The sequence below is a fragment of the Lichenostomus cassidix genome, chromosome 18 (genome assembly GCF_008360975.1).
Source record: "Lichenostomus cassidix isolate B80296 chromosome 18, HeHo_3.0, whole genome shotgun sequence".
Lineage (NCBI taxonomy): Eukaryota > Metazoa > Chordata > Aves > Passeriformes > Meliphagidae > Lichenostomus > Lichenostomus cassidix.
This window is the reverse complement of record NC_139498.1, coordinates 5,151,942-5,174,345: the sequence shown is the minus strand read 5'-3', so window position 1 is coordinate 5,174,345 and position 22,404 is coordinate 5,151,942. Positions and strand designations below refer to the sequence as shown.

At 41.9% G+C, this 22,404-nt stretch overlaps 1 protein-coding gene across 3 annotated transcripts in view; it reads right to left on the bottom strand.

The window, feature by feature from the left end:
• The window catches only part of CA10 (carbonic anhydrase 10 (inactive)), a 164,528-nt gene that overhangs the window by 82,431 nt on the left and 59,693 nt on the right, over positions 1-22,404 (bottom strand). For all 3 annotated transcript variants that reach the window (XM_085077613.1, XM_085077612.1, XM_085077614.1), the window contains exon 4: positions 15,121-15,263. In XM_085077613.1, the coding sequence (XP_084933739.1) occupies positions 15,121-15,263 (143 nt within the window). The remainder of the gene's footprint in view (positions 1-15,120; positions 15,264-22,404) is intronic.

Here is a 22,404-nt window from a genome sequence, read left to right as displayed (position 1 = left end):
AAAAAAAACCACACCAAAAGACAGAAATGAGCATAAAAAAGAAACTTGAAAGAGAATTAAAAAGTAACAATTTGGAGTAGGGTTCCTTGCCGATACTAAGTCAACCTAAAAGAAAGTATGTGAATTAACAGTTTGAAAATCATAAAAACAGAGAGAGATAAATTTTATCTCGAAATTTAGGTTAATAATGTGATTTCTTATTAGCTGATGACACCTTTGAGAAAAGCAGTAACTCCTATCAGAGAATTCCTCCAGCACTTCTTTTTCCAGGACATTAGAATTCCCATGCAGTGAATCAGATTCACTGAGCAGGATTCACACGTGCAGGGCAGCTGTTTTTCTCCCTAATGAAAGCTGATGGATTTGCCTTTTTGATGTTGTTTTGATGTTATTTTGATGTTATTTCTCTGCAGCTCTGCCATTTAGCAAGTTTTGCTCCAGGGGTTGTAGTGCCACAACCTACAACAGGAATATGTTTAGACAGAGTTTTGTATTTGTACTGGAATCACAGATTGCATGGATGGGAGAAACCACAAACATCAATTTAGTGTATATGTAGAGAAAGTTCTGAACAAGCTGTAATTCCAATTCAAACACAGTCACAACTGTGGAAGCAGCAGGAAGTTTATTGCCAGAAGGACCAAATCCTGTGATAATCCCCAGGTAAAACAAAACTCTCTGCATTGGTGAGATGTAGGAACATGGAGAACAGAAAACAAAACAGACAAAAGGAAAGGAATTATAAAATATACCTAGAGTTCGTTATTTTTTTCTAAAAATAGTTTAAACACTGGTTTGTTTGGTTTTTTTAAATGAATTGGTATCTATGCCCCATTTCCAAGTAGTTTATTAAGGACTTCTCACTGATCAGTGCAGTAGAGTTCTGAATAGATTCACACTGAGGCAGGAAAATGCAGAATGCCTTACTGCAGGAGCAGAAATTCAGGCTCTGCTTTGGTCTCACCATCACAGTTACCTCAGATACTGCAGGAAAACCAATGTTTTGGGGAATAAATACTTGTCTTGCCTTCCTGTGTCACAAAATGGGCAAATTCAGATGGGGTGAGAGTCAATATTGTTGATTCCACTTCACTGAGGATGAAACCATTTGTGGTTTCACCCAGAGCTGATTTGTTCCTGGCAGTCCAGACAGAAAAACACAAGGAGCAGGAGGTGCTCTGGAAATTACACCAATTCAGGCCTCAATCCTGAAGTCTTTGCTGCATTGGAATGAAAACAATTGTATTGTACAACGCTAAAAATATGAATATATCAGTGAATAACCAAGGATTTTACCCCTGGGGGCTTCTGTTTGACCTGCATTTGTCTGCTGGTTAATCTGGTCAGAACCAAAAGGCCAGAAGTTCACAAAATAACCCAAGGGTAAGGTAAACAGTTTTGAAAAGAATCAAGTAAATGATTTGTGTTGTGTGTGTGCAGCCTCCATGGCAAAGGTGCCATCAAAGTGTTGGGTCAAATCAAATCCATCAGTTAAAGTGCTATAAAATATGAATGCAGAGGGAATAGATGAGATCTTGATGTGAATAATAAAACAGTCTATAAAGCACCTGAAATAAATCAATCTTCCTTTCATGCAGCAAATACAAAATGCAGTGTATTTCATATTAACTCTGGCTGAAAAGGAAATCTATTCAGATGAAGATACAATATTAGAAGTCTATTTAATCCAGTGGAGGACAACACTGCCCTAAGTGATCATTTACTTCACAGAAGTTTAAGAGTCAGAGTTTTGAAACTAATTCAGTCCTTGAGATGTAAATAAACACTTGAAGTGATTTTGAAAGGCAAAGACATATTCTGGCACTAAGTTCTGTTGATGAAAATGGGATTTAGAGCCTTTGTGAATCTCCATTAGGTATGGAATTATGTTGAAAATATGGTCCTAGGAGTCTTGCAAAGGTTCCTCTGAAAATTCTGTAATGGGAATGGCTTTATATTTCAGACAAAAAAACCAACAAACCCCAAACAAACAAACAAAAAAAACCCCAGCTTTGTTTCTCTTCAAATAGTCTTTACAGTGACATTTATCCCTACAGTGCAGAAAACAATAGAATTTATGTTTTTAATTACAATGAGCAACAAACATTTTGATGGAAAGTACAACAAGGGGAAAAAGCCCCACCAAATCTATTTCAACCCAAGAACTCCCACTGAAAGCATTTGTTTTTACTGACTGCTCATCTGAAAAACATTCCTTTAGTTATATATAATCCACAGGTGAAATCCATGGATGAAAAATGTAACATATTTGGCCACAAAAGGGAGAAAATCTACTTATAAAACCAGTCTTGCTTAATTCAAAAAGACTGGAAAAATTATAAGAATAAACATCCTATTTCTTCAGATCTATTCTATTATTCTGACTACATTTGAAAGCACACAATAAATTTCAAAAGCTACCTAAGGATGTTGTTTGCTTCATATTCATTCTGACAAGAGAAGAGTAAATGCAGAACAGAGTTTGGGGATTAACCTTTGTGAGAAACAATCCAAATCAGTCTCTGGGAGTTCCTTTCATAACCTGCAATGGGAACAAGCAGCTCATCCCCCTTTTAGAGACAAATGAGATCCTTAAATGTGTTTTCCATCACTAACTCCCGTTCTGAACGTGACAGCTGAAATCCCTGTCCTGTTTTCAAGGGACACCTGAGGATTTTCTGCCTCCCCAGGAAGGTGCCAGTTGTGCAGAATGCCCCTCTCCCCATTCAGCCCTGATTTCAGTGGTGCAGGATTTGCCCTAGATAAACTTAACAGGGCACAATGGATAAAGATATTCAAGGGTAGATTTGTGCTCCAGTAATACTGGTGCAAATCCAGAATTATGCTGGATTTGTGTTTATCTGAGACAAGAATGTAATGTACACAGGGGTTTTTCACAATGCTGCTGGGATGTTTTTCCATGTGTAAAGGAGTAAATATCAGTTTCCCTAAAACACTGAAATTTAGTAATTTCTTGTAGAAATTATTAAAGGACAAGATGAAAGAAAAAAAAAAATCCCTCAGCCAACTCCTACCTGGAAATGTCAACGAGATTTTTTTACTGATCATTTTATCTGGGAATTCTGTTTCACAGCACACAGCTTCAAACTCAGCTGCTTACCAAACCTCCACTATTCCTTTCATATTTTGCTTTCACAGAAGATACTGCCTCAAGGTCTCATTTATAAATGAGAAAGGCTGTGCTGCAATTCTCAGCAATAAACAGCAAATATATTAGCTTTGGGAACCACTGCAAAATATTAAATATTCTTTCGTTAGACTGTAAGTTTCCTTCCACTGATTCCCATAGAAAATTATAGTTTTCTGTGAGGGTTATTGACCTGTGACATATTTATCTGTCATGCAGTTTGTGCCAGCAGTGAACTGAAGTCTGACTTGCACAAATAGCCATGGAGGTATCTAACTACTGTTGTAATTGCCAGGAAATTGGGGCTGGGAAATAGCAAATACAGTTTTATTCACTGCATTTGATAGGAAGCCCCACAGAAATCTGCATGAGTTTATCAAATGTCCTTCTCTCATCGTGTTTTAAAGAAAATATCACATCAATATCAGATCAATATCACATGATCTGGTAAACTGTAATTGCTAAAAAAGGTGGTTTGGTTTTTAGACAGCTCATCTTCACCAAAGCAGTGCTATTTGTGGAGCAGAGATTCCCTGGCACTACAAATGCTGTGACTCACAGTACTCTGCTCTAACCTGCTCCTTCAAGTGGCTGAAAGTTCCAGCCTGAGGCATTCTTGTTAGGAAAACTCTGTGAAGTGCTGGGGAAAGTGAAGACACCGTGGAATAGAAAAAAACCAAACAAAACAAAATAAGAAGCAAAGCAAGAAATGAAACGATGGAACGGATGACAGAATTAGAAGCAAGAGGGGAAAAGGAAGCTGGGAATAAAGGGGATTCTTGTGGGGTGGGAGAGTAGGAAAGGACCATCATCAAGAACCTCCACAGTGATTTGAAAAAACACATTTTGCTGCTTCTACCGCAAGCAATTACTCGGGACCCATCTCCTGTTAAACCATTTGTGACTCAAAGAAAGCCACCCACACCATTAAAAACGAGAAGGAAACATCTCTTTGGTGGACAAAACTCCCCAGCCCTCGCAAGACGAGGCAGAAGCCTTTTATTTAATGTTGTGGCTTGTTGAGCACAGCTGACAGTGGTGCTGTGCTTACCACAAACAGCTTTTGGGGTTTTCAAATGCCTCAGCTTTGCTTCAGCGTGTTTAATCACCTGCAAAAGCTGTTTATTGCCTTGTATACTTCCCCCATCCTGCCCATTATCCTTTAAGTATGAGGCTTTCTGGGGACTCTAAGCAGGGCAGGGCACGAGGCACCATCAAAGCAGAATGAAATAAATCCATATGAGGACCACAGACCATGAAAGCAGGAAGATAAGCTGTAATAATGCAGTGCAATGGTTTCACAGGCACTCTGCTGATCCTTCCAAATGCACCCTTGTTTGCTGAGAGCCACTCTGGCTGCCCCATCTGCAACTGCCAGAGGAAGATGTTCCTGCATTCCGAGGAAATTATTAGGGATGGAGAGAGACAAAGCCAGGAAGGCTCATAAAGGGCTTTTGTGGGTATTTTACTGCAGAAGGCTTCGGCTAAGGTGCTCTAAAACAGCTGTAAACATAAAAGAGCAGAATGTGGAGAAAGTATTTAAATGAGAAAATGGGATATTTCAGAGAGCACTGCCTGCACTTGCAAGGAGCCTTTGCTAAAAGGATGCCAAGGCCAGGAGAAGGTAATCAAGGCTTTATGGGATAAAAGAGGAGTTTTCCTTCCTGCAACAGGCAGAGACAGAGAGATGGTGTGTTCAATGAAAATGTGTATTCAATGCAAATTGAAGTTATTCTGCAGGGGATTTTACTTTGGGCAATGCCAAGGTGTGCTGCAGGTGGGTTTGGGAACAAAACACAAAGTGGTGTCCAGCAGAAGATGGAACAGAGCAGGGACAGGCACAGCTCACTGCTGCACAAAATCTCTTTGCCCACTCCAAGCCTCCTCTGGGTCCTGAAGTCACCCAAAATCCCAGCAGCAATTCCATTTCCCCCAGCTAACTGGGACTGCAATGCACCCACCAGACTCACCCTACAGATGACAACTCAGTGACACCTTTCAGTCACAACTGCCCTACTTGAGGTGCAAACGTTTCTCCTGCAATTTCAAATCCACGAGCAGGAAGTGCTGCAAAGCAACCAGAGAGTGCTCAGCCAGTTCAGACTCTCTGGGCAGCTACAACTGCCTCTCCTCTCCTCAGAGCAGCACTGGCAGTGCCATATTTGTTCCTAGATCTTGCTGGAGAATGAATTAAATTTACGACTTAACCAAGCATGAAATTATGTTTTCAATAATAATTCAATAAAAGCTGCATAAGCTGGGAACAATTACATATCTCATTGAGGAAGCCAGCATCACCAAAGGTGTCCATCTGAGTCATTAAATAACGTGTGATTGCCCATCTATAGTGCACCAGGACAGAAAGCTGATAGCCCAGGCAGCTCCAATGAGCCAACAGAGGATGCAGGTCGTAAAGCTTATTGATTGGGCTCAAAATACCATAAAAAGCCAATGAAATGTAACTTTCATTTTGCGAAAAAATTGCAAAATATATCTCCTTAATGCTTTGTGGACTCTTGCTGCCATGGCAGATCCTGAGATGAGAACTATCCTTCTCATTCTGGGAGTGCTGTTGCAGTTCCCTTCTCGTTTGCAGCCACTTTCTGTCTGCTCTAATTGGGACCTGGTTCTCCTCCTCTCCACTGCAGCATCATTCTTTTCCACAGCCCTTGATGTGCACAACTCCCCTCCCTATCTGTCTCCTCATGCTATTAAAAAATGATTGCAGTCAGACTAACAGCAATATTTACAAAGTTTGTTGTAATAACTTGACACACTCGATACTTCACCCAGCACAGCTGGTTGATTCTCCCATTACATCCACCAGATGCTGTAATATTGCTCCTAATTTCTGTGTGGAGTGTTCAATTCAAGGATGCTGTGTGTTCCTACACCAGCTCTGTCTCTGCAGCAATCTCCTCCACAGGAGTCCCAAACCTTCTGAAGGTAACAGATGGGATCTGGCAGAGGCAGGAAGAAAAGTTCAAGTTTTTCACTCTTCCCAGTGGTTCCTCTTTTTAGGAATCTCTGCAGTTCACTGCACATCCCTTTGCTGGTGATGCAGGGCACAGTGGGGCATTGAAAAAGGAGCAACATTACTAGAAAAGGACTTTAGATGTTGAAACAGTATTTGGGGTTTTACAGCCAAAGGGCTTTCAGGAAAAGACAAGGCTAAGTGGAGGAGAGGATACAAGACACCCACTGGTCAAAATAATACATAATCTTTTAAATGAAATAACCAGAGTGCCCAGAGCTAGCTGACAAAACATATTGGACTGGAAATAAAAATGACACTGAAATGGTGAATACCTCCTTATTAGCAGCACTGTCAGACATCTGGGAATGAAACAGGATTTTACCCAAGGAATGGTGGAGGTGCAAGTGAAACACTCCCTGACTTGTGATGATTTCTGGGTTCTGACCTAGTGCCTCTAACCTAGAGGTTTTCATCAGCACATCCTTCAATGGACAAACACATTTTGGAGTTTGTGTTGAAGAAGATATTCCTAAGTGTGTTTCTGATTTTCTATTTCTGGCTTATTTATTAGGGGATGGAGGATAACCATCAGCAGTCCAGGCAGCCATACACAAAACACCCCAGGGATGGTCCTTTCATGAGGATATTGTGCCTTCACTTGCAGAGGTGAGAATGCAGCAGGAAAATGCTTTCAGACTTCTTCCTGCTAAATAATTCCTCCTCTTTCCTTGCACTGTGTTGGGAGAGCAGGAAAAGGATGTGAGGAAGCAGCTGGACACATATCAACATCTTGGTGATATTTGCAGAGCTATTCTAAGGGGAGCTGAGCAAACCTGCCACTTCAAACAGCATTTAAAGAACATGACATTTGGAAAAAAACACCAGTCCAGGCAAATATCCTGCTGTTTGGGCAGAGGTGTCCCCAAGCCATGGACACAGAGATGGCCATTGTGGCTGGCTGAGCTCCAGAGCAGCCCCAGTGCCAGCAAACACATAAAGAGCAGCAAACACACCCTGTTCTCATTATTGATTCCTCTGCTGCTTCTCTGAGCTGGCTTCGGGACTTGGGAGCAGATTCCCTCAAGCCCCTCTGGCCTGTGAGCCTTGAGCACAGGGCTGGGCAGGATTTTTGTCACTGTTGAGCCGCTAGCAGAGAAAAGGACCCAAGTTCTCAGTGTGGCAAGAAAAAAGAGCTTTATTATTTTGATTCCAACTTATATAGACTTTTCAGAGGTCACCCAGATTGGTCAGCCAGAAACCTCCCCCTAGGCCTGATTGGCCAGGCCTGAACTGTCCAAAGCTCGAGACACTGTTTTCATAACATCCAAACTTTATCTTTGTTAATAAAACACAGAGGAAAGTTCTCATGGGAAAGACCTGTGCTAGCCACAGATTTTGGCTGTGCCCTTGCTCAGGGTGAGTCCCACAGTCCTTACACTGCAGTTTGCAGTGGCTCTCAGGAGGTTTTGTGCTGCTTCACCTCCCTGGCTGACATTCATCCCAGCAGATCATTCATGAGCAAATGCTGCAGCATCTTCTAAAGCAAGAAGGGAAACTCCTTAGGGTGAGAGACTCCTTGTTGAGATTTTTATCCAAGCAATGTTACGTTCTTATTAATTTATTAACCTCATTTGGCTTATGATGATGAGTCCTCACTGCTGTGCTCCCTGAAAGATACTGAAAATTAGCATTTCTGCTGGAGAAAACAGCAGCCTAACACTGGTGTGGTGATGTGACTGGTGGCAATCTGCAGGATATGAAATTTCTTCCTTTAATATACATCTACCTGTGAAATTCCCTGTTTGTCACTTTATTCCTTAGCTCCTATCTTCACAGGCACTGCTTGTAGTGCCTAGGAGGAAATACACTGCAAATAATTAATTATAATACTAACAAACTGTTTTGGGAAGCTTCCTGCTTTCCCCACACAAACTCCATTACCTCCTGGCCAGTTGCATCCAGCTTTGACAAAGAAGAAATCTCAGCATTTTGTGAAAATTGGCTAGAAGAGCAAAAAAAATCAACTTTGTGCTGAGGACCAGGCAGGTAAAACTCCACATGCAGAGTATTACAGAACTCCTGTTAGCAGCAGTCAAGTGGGCAATCAGCAGGAGCAGCCACTGGCACAAAGGGCTTGGAAATAGCCACAGCATCTTCTGCCTTTGTATTGTAATGAAGGGATCTGAGGAGTAGTGGGGAAGTGAAAATGGGAGGCAGAGGCTCTAAAGAAGCTAAAATGAGATTCCGGAGAAAACCAGGCTGCATTATTTCTTCTGCTTGTGCAACACTGTGTGTTAACACAAGGCTGGTCACAAAGAGGCTTCAAAGAATCAAACAAGATACAAAAATCACATGTAGCTACTTCAAAGGCTTGGGACATTTGGGTTGAGACAAATGGATAAGCAGTTGGCACAAAACTGTGCATGATAAGAGAAATATTCCATCTAAAGCTGGAATACATCCCTGTTCTTCCAAGCAATATTATTCTGTAAATATATGAAAACTGTGAAAAACCTGGATGCAACATCCACCTGGTCATGGGCAGTCAGAGGTTTACTTACACTGAGAAGGTTTCTGGGGGACAAGATAAAGTTTCAAAGTTTTCAGCCTGGAGCTGAGATTTGGAGGCATGGATTTGCTGTGGTGGCTGAGGAACCCAAGGATCCCCAGGATCACTGCCTTCTGCCCATGCCAAACCCATCCTGGCAGGGAGGTGCTGAGGGCAGTTTCTGTCTCCAGCATTCAACATCCCTGGGCAACATCAGACCAGGAGAGCTCTTTAACTGAGTTTCTGTGCCTCTAATTGAGCAATTCCCAGTAAACAACCCCAAATCTGTCCAACAGGGATTTACATCCCAACCCATCTTCAGGCTGTGCAAAGCACAGCAGCCCTGTGGTTTGCAGTACCACACTGACAGAAGAGATCACAAGTGTGGATCTGCATCACTTGAGTCACTCAAAAGTAGCTATTCATGTCCATCACATAAATAATATCCTTTACCAAACTAAACACACAAATGCAGTTATTTGGAAGGGCTGTGGCAACATCATAAGTACATCTGTATGATTAAAACCAATTCACATTTCAATCCTTTTTCCTTTTTTTCCCCCAAAGGCTCCTTTGGCTCAGTACATTTCAGCACTATTTTGGGTAGAGGTCTTAAATAGTCCTCCCTGACACAGGACTAGATTAAATTCATAGTTAAGGCTAAATACCTAGTGAAGGCAAAGGATCTTCAAAGGAGCTTTCAAGTGCCACCTCAGCACAGCTGTGCTGCCACTGGCATAGCCCTGGCAGCTGCTGTGATTTAAAGTCCTGCCTGTGACAGGTTTCTCTGCACTCTCTGCAGAGTGGCAGGAAAAGGGGCACTGCAGAAATGGAGAGCACAGATTTAATGCCATCAGCAGCAAATTACAATGCTGACGTGCTGCCTCCAGCTGCTGGCTGGGGCACAGGAGAAAGGGTAGAGGAATAAAGGGTGAAGCCATTCCTTTTTTCCTTTTTAATCATTTCTTTTTAAACGTCCACAGAGAGCAAAGAGACACAATTTGTCCTTATTAGCCTTTGCCCAGGCTGCTCCTTCCCCTTCCTCCCCATGGCAGTGTATATCCCAAATGTCTCTGTGGCTGCATGGCACATTCCTGTGCTCTGTGAAACATCCTCTGCTGCTCAGCAGCCTCCCTGAGACAGCTGGCACTGAGCTGTACAGGAATAACAATGCAACACACACTCCTTCTATGCAAGCTTACAAGAGAAAATGTTTATTTTCATCATCTTCTTCGCATTTTCCAGTGAAAACGAACTCCCCAGTGATTTCTGGCAGTCAAGTTAAACTTTCTTCTCTTTTTTCCCCCCAGCTTAAAAGCTACAATTTCCACTGTGAGCCCTACCCTGGTGGTTTGGGTCTGTTTGTTGCTCAGGGACACAAGCAAGGACTTGGTCAAAAAGCTGCAGGTGAAAGTGTTCATTTCTAGTGGATTCAGCTGGAAGTTCCATAACACAGCTAGGAGCTCCTGATGCCAACACCTCCCTCAGTGACACAGAGCTGCCACCCCAGCAGCACCCTCTGAGTCCCTGCCACGTTCTGTGCAGAACAGCACATCCCAAACAGAAACAGGTACATGCAGAAGGATCATTTCATCTTCACACTTTTCTTTCTATAAGCCCCTGTGACTCACACTGGCCCTTACAGTCAGAACAGCTCCTCACCCCCAGTTTATGTACATTTTCCTTGTTTCTTATCCCCAATTTCTGTACATTTTCCTCCTCTGATGGTCTCCCCAGCCTGCTGGATTGCACAGTTTAAATGCTGCCACTGCTCCACCACCCAGATCCCAGTGAGATGAGGAGCTGCTGAGCCACAGATTTGCTTTTGATTATTAGATACAGTCCATTGACGACAGGTTTTCAGTTTTTCCCCTTAAGCTCCTTTCTGGCATCTAATCCTAAAATACGTTGTTTAATTCTTCCATCTATAAGCAAACTGCTTCAGTCTCCAACACCACAGATTACCAGCTCTGGGTGGAGAAACAATGAACTTGCACTTCTCTCCAGCCCCAAAGTGCTGCTCAGAACTGGCAGTGGCACATTTGTCACCCTGGCAGCAGTGTCACCCATCTCCCAGCAGCACTGACGTGTGTCTGTCACACAGCAGCTCACCTGCTCCAGCTGCAAGGCAGAAATCCCTGCTGGATTTAGTCTAAATCCCTGCTGGAGATCTGCTGATTTCATGATTTTACCATTTTGGATGAAAGTGAGATAAAAAAAATGAAAGAACCTTTTCCCTCAGTTCTTTAATGGCTGCATCCAATTTGTCAGGAGTTGAGTCCCTGACAGCTCCTAGTTCAGCAATTGCTGTGCCTGGGGATTGCAGAGCTCTGGGAGAGCTGAGCAGCACCTTGCAGCCACCAACAGCCTCAGCCACACAGTGCCACCTGCCCAGGTGGGCAGCAGAACCTCACACACATGATCAATCCCCTCTCATGTCCTAACCCACATTTACAGGATTCCACAGCAATTTCAATTGTCTGCAGGTACAGCTGAAATAAAACTCAGCATTTTTTTCCTGTTCTAGACTCAGTGAAGGTAAATAAACAAGTTACTTTAACCTGCTGGTTCCATTTCAAATTCACTTACTAACACATCCCAGAACTGTAGAAGCACCAAAAACATTAAACAATTACTTAAGCAGCAATACCACATTTCATTTTTTATTCATTAAAGTTTTTGATGTTTGCATCAGACTTTTGACTTTCCAAAGCCACTCTAAATCAAAAATCATATTATTAAGCCCTCTAAAAATTTATCACAAGTCAGTTTACAGATGACATTGATGTCTTATTGCTATCCATTCCTCCTGGACCATTTCTAACAATTCATTTTTTATATTCCTGCAGCGCTGAAATATGGTTCATACCAGTATCTGTCCTTTTAGTAATCACCAAAGCAAAGCTTGGTAGTTGTCATATATTGCACTCTTGAGAAAAATGCTAGTAATACTCTGAATTGATTGAACAGCATGGAATCAGAACTAGCTGGCAGAGAAACCATTTAACTGATCTCAATCCATAAATCTCCTCTCTCCTGCCCTGTTTTAGTTTAGAAGCTGCTAAATGTCGCCATTATCTCGTGATGCATCGAACGAACCAATTATTTATAAAGATATTAATTTAAATAATATAGGATTGCATTCATTAGTGCTCCATCTGAGCAGGCAGATGTGTGGATCTTGCTGAGTAACTTCCACACTGAACTACAGAATAACAGTCCTTGGCCAGCAGACATCAATTCCTTTTATTTCCCCAGAGGTCAACATCAGGTATTAATGTCCTTGCTTGCCTTGAAAATGAAGTGATTTTAAACAGAACTTCACCTGCTTTAGGCAACAATTTCAGTCCTTGAGTGACCTGAAATGACTCACAGGACATAAGGTCACTGATGGGAAAAGGTTTCATTAATTGGCAGGGTTTTGTCTAAAGCAAATGCTGCTGCTTAACGTGCTTTTAGGAGGGAAAAGAAATAAAAAGTATGGCCAAGAACTGTAGTTCAGTCTTAGAGAGTCTTAGAAATAGGGCTCTTGACATTAAGTCCACAGAGAACCAGGAGACAGAAGGCAGATGAGCTACAGAAAGGCAGGGGACAAAATTTTGGGAGACAAAATTTTGGGGGACAAAGGGCAGAGGTGAATGGAGAAAGGAATCCCAGCAAAGGAAAAAGTCAGAGGGTGATTTGTTCAACCCACAGTCATCCTTGACAGGCTGGAAATCCCTGCTTTGGAGACTGAAACCCTCAGTGCTTCCTGCATAAATATAAATTATTCTTGTTGAGCTGATTGCTGTGGTGCTTAAGTGGATCCAAGGCAAAAAAAGCAGAGAAAGTGAAAACGATGCCATTCTTTGTGCCATGGAGGAGTGAGATTTGCACATGAATCAGGGCTGGCATTGTTTATCAGAAAGGGCTGTTTATCTGAAATGGGCTGCTTGCTGAATTCACTGAAATGGATAATGGAGAGACAAAGCTGGCCCTGAGAGGGAACTGCAACCTGGGGAGTTTCCTCAAAAGCAGCATTTCTTCTGGGGAATTGATCTGCATGTAAACTCATTAAATACCTTGTGCTGAGATTCTGGATCTTGGAATCCAATTATCTGTATCAATGACACTCAAGATTTCAGGACCTGAAAAGCCACTTTCCCAGGAAATGGAGAATCACATCTACAGAACAACCCAGAACAACATCTGATGGATGTTGAACAACAGCTGGAATTGTAAATGCATGACCTGAGACTGCCCTGCAATCTTTGGGCAGCACAAAAAGCAATAGATTTCTTGCTTATTGCAAAAAACTGGATCACAGAGGTATCAATATTTGGCAAAATACTGTCATATCTACCCTGTCAATCCCTTCTCTTCAGGAGAAAGAAAAATACTGTTTTATTTCCAAGCTAAAAAATTGTAGGCAAGTCTCCATCTGGTATATTAAAAGGCTTTCCCTGCTGACACTGAAATAAAATAAACTGTCTAAAGGAACTAGAAAGGGATGTGCCTAAGGTGGAAACTTTAGGCATAAATTCTGTAGTGGAGTGGAACAGTTTTGGTCTGCCAAGGTGGAAAGGGGGAACTAAACAGGTAACTGATTTACAGAAATTAAGCAATGCTTAATTGCATTGCTAAGTGCAATTGCTCAAAACAAAGCCCAGGGGAAATGAGTGGCAAGGAATGAAAGGGTAAGAGGAAGTGTGAAGTCAGTGATCATAGATTGGTTTGGATTCTGTTCCTTTGGGTGAACAACTTCCATTCCCTCTTCAGCTGATTCCCAAAGGGAAGCACACACAAGTAGAAGCGTGGCTTTCAAAATGAAAGAATTATTTTTCAAACTCTGATAAAACTGAATTTCTAAATTAACAGCAAAAAAAAAATGGTTAAGAATTTTAATTTCCTCCCATCTTGCACTCTCTTACAGCCTGAGTCTCCTCCCAGCCCCCTTTCCCAAAGAGCTTTATAATTGTGACTCTGTGTGCAAAAAATGCCTCTCTTGTTCCCTCTGCATGTAAGCTAGCTTATTAGAACTTTGATTTGAAACCACATCAAATCCCCTTTTTATTTATTCATCGTTTTCCTTAGGATCACTTCCCTAAAATCCTTTCATGTACTGCATAATCACAGTTAAGTCTTGTCTAAGAAATTCCCTGGCTGCCACAGCAATTGGTTCAGAGAGCTGAAGTGCTTCAGCCCATGTGAAATGCACCTCTATTTTTAACAGATAAAAAACATTCCCGAGGAAGGGAACACAAATATTCCACCTGCCAAATCAAATCCTCACTGAGGCCTTAACTATGAACAGAGAATTTTTATTAAGGCATCAAAATTGCATTTTTTTTTTCTCAAAGGAGAATTTTGATTTAACTGTTTTGGAGAACTCTTTAGGGTAAATCACAAGCAGAATAAATCCTGTTTTTGTAAGGTGATAGAAGGTCATCAGTGGCAGTGACTGTGAGCCTGGTAAGAACCTCAGCATTGATAGAACACTGTGTCAGTGCCTCCAAATTTTATCAACAACCAGACATTTGCTTCACTCTGACCTGGTAAAAAACCACAGCTAATTCTTAGAATTGCTAAAGACATTGAATATTCTGAACCTCCTACATTCAACTCACAGAAAACTTCCATGTTCTTGACTTCCCCGATTTGTCACTCTGTAGTTTATAAATAATGTGAAATATGGAAGCCTTTAAATAAACAGCAGAGTCAATAAAACTCTGCATTTTGGTTTTTTGAGGTTTTTTTTGTATCAAAACTAAAAACCTCCACACATTTCTATTTAAAAAGCAAAATGTGTATATTACCCTGAAATTTGGGCCACAGTTGGGCCACATTGCTGTCCCCCAGGAATAACACCACCACCATTTCATTATTTCACCATTTCTGTGAAACCCTCATCGATTCTGATGGATTTGCACACCAGACCCTCCCTGGGAAGCACAGAGCAAACTGCTGGAATGTCACACTGCTTCAGCAGACATCTCGTTTGTCATGACAACAAGGCATGAGAAATCATTCCCAAATAACCTTCTGTTGGAGTCTCTGCTTGCTCTGATATTGTAACTCATGGTGCCTTTTCACCTGCATTGTTCTGAGCTGCAGATTGGAAAAGAGACAACTGGAACAAGCAATAAATGCTTTAAAATACCCTTTTAGGCAGCCCAGCATAAGGGAAACAACACAAAAACATTATGAACTCATAATGACTATTGCCAAGACTGCTAACAGGTTCAAGATGTTTTATTTATAAAATGATTTAGAATTAAAATACCAACCCTTCAGCTGGAGAAACAGAATTCATTAATTCAGTTATTTGAGGAGTACCTTTAAAACACACTACACTGTTATTTTGACTGATAACAGTAAATGCTTTTAGAAATATAAAATATAGCAAATATTTTTTTAAATCCACCAACTTCACAGGTTTTGTACACCAGAACAGCACAGAGCACCTACCTTTCTTCCCCCTGTGTTCAGGCGGAGAGGAGTTAGGAAGGGATCAAAAATCATATGGCTGGTTTCAATATTGACAGGGGACTGTCTCTTCCCAACAGAGCAAAGGTTCCAGGCTGAGTTCACCAAACCCCAAAAGGAGGGCACTGCAAAATATAAGAAAGAGCAAGTTTAAAGCAAGTCTGGAGCAGTTTGTGCCAGGTAATGAAACCTTTTAGATTGCCAGTATGGTCTTCAGAATTTATCTGGCTCCTCTGTTTGCCCTCCCAGGCAGTTCCCACTTCCACTGTGGACTTACAAGCTCAGAGAAGTTCATAGAATATATTAAACAATAGTACCAATGCTCTGAAATGGAATAAAATAAGTGTAGTGTAATTAAAACCAAACCATCACGTAATTATCTGTGCTTTCTCTGAAGAGAAATACCACAGCAGCTCACTGCAGCTTTTGTAAGAGAGAAAATCCCCTTTTTACAGAGGTCTTAAATAAAAGTTTAGGTTAATTGAGAGAGCCTAGCTTCCCTTGATAAATTCCCCTGTGGTGTTATTGGTGCTGTTATTTTTAAAAAAGGAATTAATTAATGAAACTGTAGAGCTGCAGAATCAAGAGGGAAAATATTACAAGGGGAATTTGTTGCTTCAATGGTTTCTAGTTTTGTTTAAAAATCCCCAAACCCATTCTGGTACTGGTAAAAAACAAGTCTTCAGCAAGTTTTTAAAATAAATAAAAACCATGGTAGGTGCAACACAACAGCAAACCAAACAGGTCAGCCCATTATCTTCAAGCTGATAGCAGTTAAACAATTTCTGATGTAACTGGGATTGACCCAGAAAAGCTGCACTGGGCAAGAGCTGCTGGGAGAGGATGTTTTATAAAGTTATTGCTGTTTCTGACAGAGAACTCCAGAGCTGTGGTGCAGCCCTGCAAAAGTCACAGCTGTCCCCAGACATGTAAATCTGAGCTAAAATCTTTATTTCCTCCCTAAACACCCCAAACTGGAGCTCCAGGGGCTCTCCAGTGCTGCTGCTGTTTCTGGGCTCACATGGAGAAATGTTGTCACCTCCTGGTCAGAGTGACTCTGCCTGTGCTTCAGCCCAAGGTTAATGGAGGATGACTGACTCAGGACTGCTCACCTAAGTTAACCAGAGGATGGGGATATTAAGCAATATTAATGTCTGATTACATTTAATTAAAGTAATTAGGGCTGCTGCTTAGATGCCCAAAGTAATCTGAAAGCATTCAGAACTGTAATAGAAAAATCTAAGGAGGTTCATGTAGGAAACTGAGGCTTAAATTAAATTAAACACAAGTACTGAATTAACTGTTTACTCCGAAGGAATTAAGTATATGAATGTAGGAAAACATATAAGATATTATTTTTTTATTCCAGGTTAGCTAGCAGACAAGGGGTCAAGTCATTAATGAAACACCATCTCCTTCCGCACAATGATGTTGCATTTCCATAAAAAACTACTCGTGTGTGGAATATGCTGCTTTTTGGTGTGTGGACCTCTGAAGCATTTTAGACAGCTCCTGTGACTCTCTAGTTTGCATGCAGGCCACACAGCAGCTCAAAATCTCATTTAACAAGGTGCTCCAGCTCCTGGTTATTGTACCCAAAGCCTGAATACAGCGATTGTGTCATCTCTGCTTCCTCTATAAATCCCCAAAACTCGCCCTGCTCGGGAGCTGAGCTGCTGCAAACACATTACACAACCATCAGGTGATAACTTTGTGTCTGATCAATGCCTTCAGCCTCCTCATAACAGAAAATTCCGAGTTTATTTCCCCTGTATGCTGCACACTGAGGACAACAGACTTTTGTGTGTGTGTGTGTGTTACATGGTGAGGTGGATTACTGATATTTTATAGCCGTGCAGGAATCTCTGACATCTTCATTCAGTCTGTACCTCATTGCAGCTGCTCTCTTTTCAATTTACTGGGGACAATTTACATTGAGATGGATGAAGATGCTGGAGCATCAGCACTGCAGTGATAGGATGAGGGATTCTGATGGCTTTTGCCAAACCTGTGCATAACAGCAGCAAAACAACAGCAGAGAGAACAATAAAGCAAGGGCTGGGAGCTATTGTGGTGATGAGCACCAAGGATTTGCTGGAATAAATATGAACCCCTCCTCTCCAGAGGACAGCAAAGGGAATTGTGTCCCAGCAGGATGTCCTTCCTTAGGGACAGAGAACTTGCAGGAAAGCAGAATGGTGCTGCCTGCAGGGAACAGTTTGCATCTGTGCTGAGAGCAGCCAGGCTTTTCCCAGGATGGGAAAAGGGCTGTGCTGTGAATGACATCTGAATTGCTTGATTTTCACAAAAAATGATGCTGGACTCAAGTCTGGGTCCTGGAAGGGCAGTGGAGAGGTTTGCAGTGGGAACTGACTGGGTCTGAGCAAGGCAAGGACTCTGCTTTAGCAGCAGCTAGAGAAGCAACATTTTTTATCAAAAAATGTGTAAATTTGGTGCTTGGGGTTATTGGTGGACCTGGGTGTTGGGTTAAGAGTTGGACTCAAAGAGCTCAGAGGATTTTCCAACCCTGGTGATTCTAGGATTGTGTAACACTGCACTGAATTCAGCATCCCTGCAGGAAGGAAAAGCCTTGTGCAGCTGGCTTTTGTGTAACCCAGGGAAGAACTAGATAGGAATGAAGAACCTTATTTAAATAGACACCAGAATTAAAATGTTCTGGGTTGCTCTGAGCCTTTGTTTAAACAGGGCTGAGAAGCCAGAAAACTTCAACAGGGAGATAAAGGAGGTGGCTGGAAGTAAAGGAGCATCTTTCCAAAAATGCTGTCCACATAAGAAAAATGGAAAAGGTGGTAAGCTCTGACCAGTTACATATAAAACTAAAGTAAGACATGCCAGAAGAAGATATCAAAGAACAATTTTCTAAGGTCTTAAAAGGCACCAATAACTTTTTTAGGGGCATGAGAAGCAAGGGCACTGGCTGAGTGAGCAGGAGCAGCTGGTGATCAAGTTGTAAGAGCAGCACAGGGAAGATTCTGTGGCAGTAAAACTGTGTCAGTTCTTTTCCTTACTGCTCACAAAAAGGTGCCAAGGGATGCTCCCACTCAGGAGCTGCTTTATGGGGAACGAATCTGAGAAACAGATCACAATCAGGCATCAGGAAAGTGCCTTTTAGTATCAACAGATAAAATGAACAAATTCATTCAGGTCAGACAGAACTCTGGGATGAACACCGCAGTGATGTGAACTGCCAAAATCCTCAGATCAAATCTGCACCAGGCTTGGAGAGACAAAGAGTAGGAAATGTGATCCAATTTTTATGGAGTTTATTTTTATTGATGCTTGTTTTTCTTCAAGGTATCTGTTACTGATCCTTGTCAATGACACGAGATGGAGTCTAGGCAAGACAGCCAATTATATATTAAATATTCAATTTAATATAACAGCCAATTATTATATTCAAAACAACTATTTCCCTTTTACTGTGCCAAGACTGCAACTTCCTCTTTGAAGTCTGCTCAACTTCCAAGAGCACAGATTCTCTGAATTTAAGTTTCTCCAGAGTTCATGAGTTTAAATGAAAGGCATCAACCCATCCATGCAGCTCATCTTTGTTTATATTTTTAAGCCTCAGCAGTGGCCCTGGCAATGCCCAAACCACCATCAGATTGTATTTGTGCAGCCATTATTCTTGCCCTGTGTAATTATTGGTCCCTCAGATAAAATCTCAAGCTCCTTTATTGAGGCTGGGAATTGGAACCACAGAGAGAATCAGCTATCTATGTACATCAATAAAGCAGTCCATTAATTATTTCCACCTACTCAGCTTGAAGAAAATTATCATACTAATGCCTCTGGATAACCACATGACCCTGCTCTGCCTCCACATAAAAGCCAAACGAAAAGTCATAAAGGCTTTGAGAGATAAATCAGGGACACCAAAGAAATGGCAGAGGATAGAATGGCATTCATCTCAGTAATTGGGCACAGAAATCTCCAGACTGCAGTAATATTAGACAGTATCACAATGGCTTCAAATTGGAGAACTGAGAGTATTCTGATTTCTTTTGAAGCAGCAAAGAGTTGATAGCTGAAATGGATCCTCCAGAGTAAGGCAGTGTTGTCATTTTTCAGAAGATAGTAAAAAAAAATTTAAAATTTTCATCAATAAATCTTGAGATATATAAAAAATTTAAAATTTTAAGAACTCCAGCAGCATCATATTACATACTGCTAATTCCATTCTCATCATTCCATACTGGTCTACTGAATTGCCACCTTCCCTCTGCATGAAGGATTCTCAATGACAGGAAAAGTTCAACCACTGCACTGGTTAAATGAGAGAGAACAGCAAACCTGAAGGGGAAAACGAGGATTTAAAATTTGGGAATAATGGGAATATATTTTCTTTTAAAAGGTGGCAATTTCCTGCCATGGCTTTAATAGAGACATCATGCAATGCCCTCTTCAATTCACCCTTTAAATTACAGCTGCTTATTTATGCCCAATTAAACATTTTCTTAAATTAAGAGTATTACCTGGAAAAAAAAGCATTTAGCAATCACAATTAGTGACCTCTGGCCCTGCAGAGCTTTTACTTGTTTTTATCTCCACACTGGGGATCCCGGGGTGGAACACAGCACCACTCCTTTCGTTACAGTGATTAAACCAGACTAATTCACTTCTATAAATTATGCTAATCTTGGGGTAAAGAGTAGTTATACAACAGGGTGTAATTAGATTTTTCTCTGCCACACTGTGGAGTTCACACGTACTGAAGCTATACAATCAAACACTGCTTTGATGCTTCTGAAAAATATAGGTTAGCTGAGTATAAAGGTATTTACAGATGCTTTTCATGTTGTCTTTTTTGCATTATTGACATGGCAGGAGGAGGAAGGGGCAGACATAGGGAGAGGTATGTCCAGGTCCAAAATGAAACAGGGAACACTCTTCTAGGGCCAGGGTTACTACTGCTCTGAAAATAGAGTGTGCTTCTCTCTCCTAGTCAAAAAGACACTCCAGTCTTGGGGGAAATGGGTCTTTCTGTGCTCTGTGAGTGAAGCTGCTGCTGCTGCTGAAAGATTTAGCACAACCATGGCAAAAAATGGGAATGAAACCAGCTGAAAGAACAGTTTGGTTTGAAGGTTCAAAAGCAACTGGGATGTTTAGTGGAGCTGGCACAGATTGCTCATTACAGTGGCAGTCTTGGGTGAGGGAAATCCTTGCTGGGAAAAGAGCTAAAAATGAGAAATTCTACCCCAATCCCTGTGGGTCTGAGCTGTGCTGCCTTTCAGTGGCACTTGGGCTCCCTTCCTCTGCCTGCCAGTGCCCTGGGCTTGATTAACGAGCTGCAGCAATTAGTGACACCCTGCTGGTCATTTCTGACCTGCTCTGGTCAGCTCCTCAGCCATCCATCCCTGAACCAGGCACAGGCACAACTGAGAGCATGCACTGTAATTTGGGGGGTGGAAAAGGGGAGAGTTTGCCCTGGGGTTGAAGAGAGACTGAAAGGGAAAAAGATGAAATGCAAAAAAGAAAAGCTGTGATGGCTGTTCTGGACTTGAAATGCAGGAAACCCAGATTTTGAGCTATGGTCTGATCTCTAATCTTTCCCCTTCACGTTCCTCATCTTTGGGTTTTCTGTAGCTCATGCTGTAAAAGTGGGGACTGTGGCTGTTAAAAACAGTGACTGTTCTCAGGCAGGATGAGTGAGATGTAAGACTTGAAAGAAGATCCAGAAGAGAGGTGAAGAAAGCCTCAAACAGATGAAATTGAACAGAGAAAGTTGTTCAGAGAAAAGTAATTTGGAACTCATTGTTTCAAGGAAAGAGAAAAGAGTGCTTATCCAGCAGATACCTTGAGCTCTGTTCTGTAGATTCAGCTTTATTTTAATGTCTTTGGGATACTATCGATCCTTCTGCTGAAAAATATAAATGAGAGTAGGAACACAAAAAATAACAGAAGACAGCATATTTATTCTATCAAAAGTGCTTTTCCTGGGTATCCCAGTGCCTTGCAGTGTACTATTACTAAAACAAACATAACCCTCAGGAAGCAAGTTGGAATTTAACTATTTATTGCCAAATGCAGTGCATGCCTTTGTCAGGATGGATTTAATGGGCATCCCAGACTGGAACTGCATTAGGGGATGCAGTTTGGAGAAGGAGGTGTGAGGAGCTCTCAGGAAGGGTTAACCACTGCCATTTAGGGCATTTGTGAGTGTTGAACTCTCAACCCCTCGAGAATTCCTCGTAGCTCTGCACATTTTGTTTTCCCACAAGTTAATGCCAGCCAGGGAGGCAGCAATGCCCAGACTGCTGACTTGCAGAGACAAGTGAGGAGCCAGCCCTGAGCTCAGCCCTGAGTGCTGCACTTGGGATCTGTAATGACAGCTCAAGACAGGAACAGTGATGTTCTCTGCTCTGCTGTTTTCTGGAGTAATCAGATTTCCCTGACCCCATTCCAAAGGGCTCTGGCTCTGCCTGGGGATGCAGCTTCTGCAGGGAGACTTCCAAAAACTTTCTAACTTTGATTATTCTTGGAAAGGCCAGAAGTGAGCACAGCTGACTTGATGCACTTACTCACAGGCTGGAAAAAATGTTGTCTGGGCAATCCTGATATTTTACAACTCTGACCTGGTGCTGCCAAGCCACAGCTCTGAGCAGAGCAATTACTACAAAATATTGTGGGATGGAAACAAACCTTGGCTTCCCTCAGCAGCCACATCCAACTATTCAGCTAATTGCTGTCCAGTGATTGATTTCTCACTGAGTGATCCATTTTCCTCTGTGTGCTGAGGACTCTGAAGGTCTGATGCTCCTGCTGGGGAAGAATCCAGCCCCTGCTTCCCTAAAAACCTGCTGCACACACAGCATGTGGCACCCAGCCCTGCAGGCAGGCTGCCAGCTTCATCCTGATTGAGGAAAACCTTTCTGCTCATGGAGAATCCAAATCTCTGGTGCCAAAAGATTCGTTTGAAACACTTTTCTGGGTTTCTCTGGGTGCAACAGGCAGAAGCACAGAAGGATTTGTGGTTCCTCTGACTTGGGATGAAGCTAATTTTGTGGGAATCCCAGTGACTGAGAAGCTTGTAGGGAAGTTTCACTTCTGCTCTCCTTTCCTCCTGGGCAATGTCCGTCTCTTGGAGGTTCCTACAACACCTGATAAACTCTTTACACAGGAATTACTCTCTGGGATGAGGGGAGAGCTGAGTGCAAGGTTGTCTGAATTCTCAGAAATCAGGTGGAAATAAGGGAAGATAGGAAAGAATGCACTTTTTCTTGAAAAACCAGGCCACTTACATAA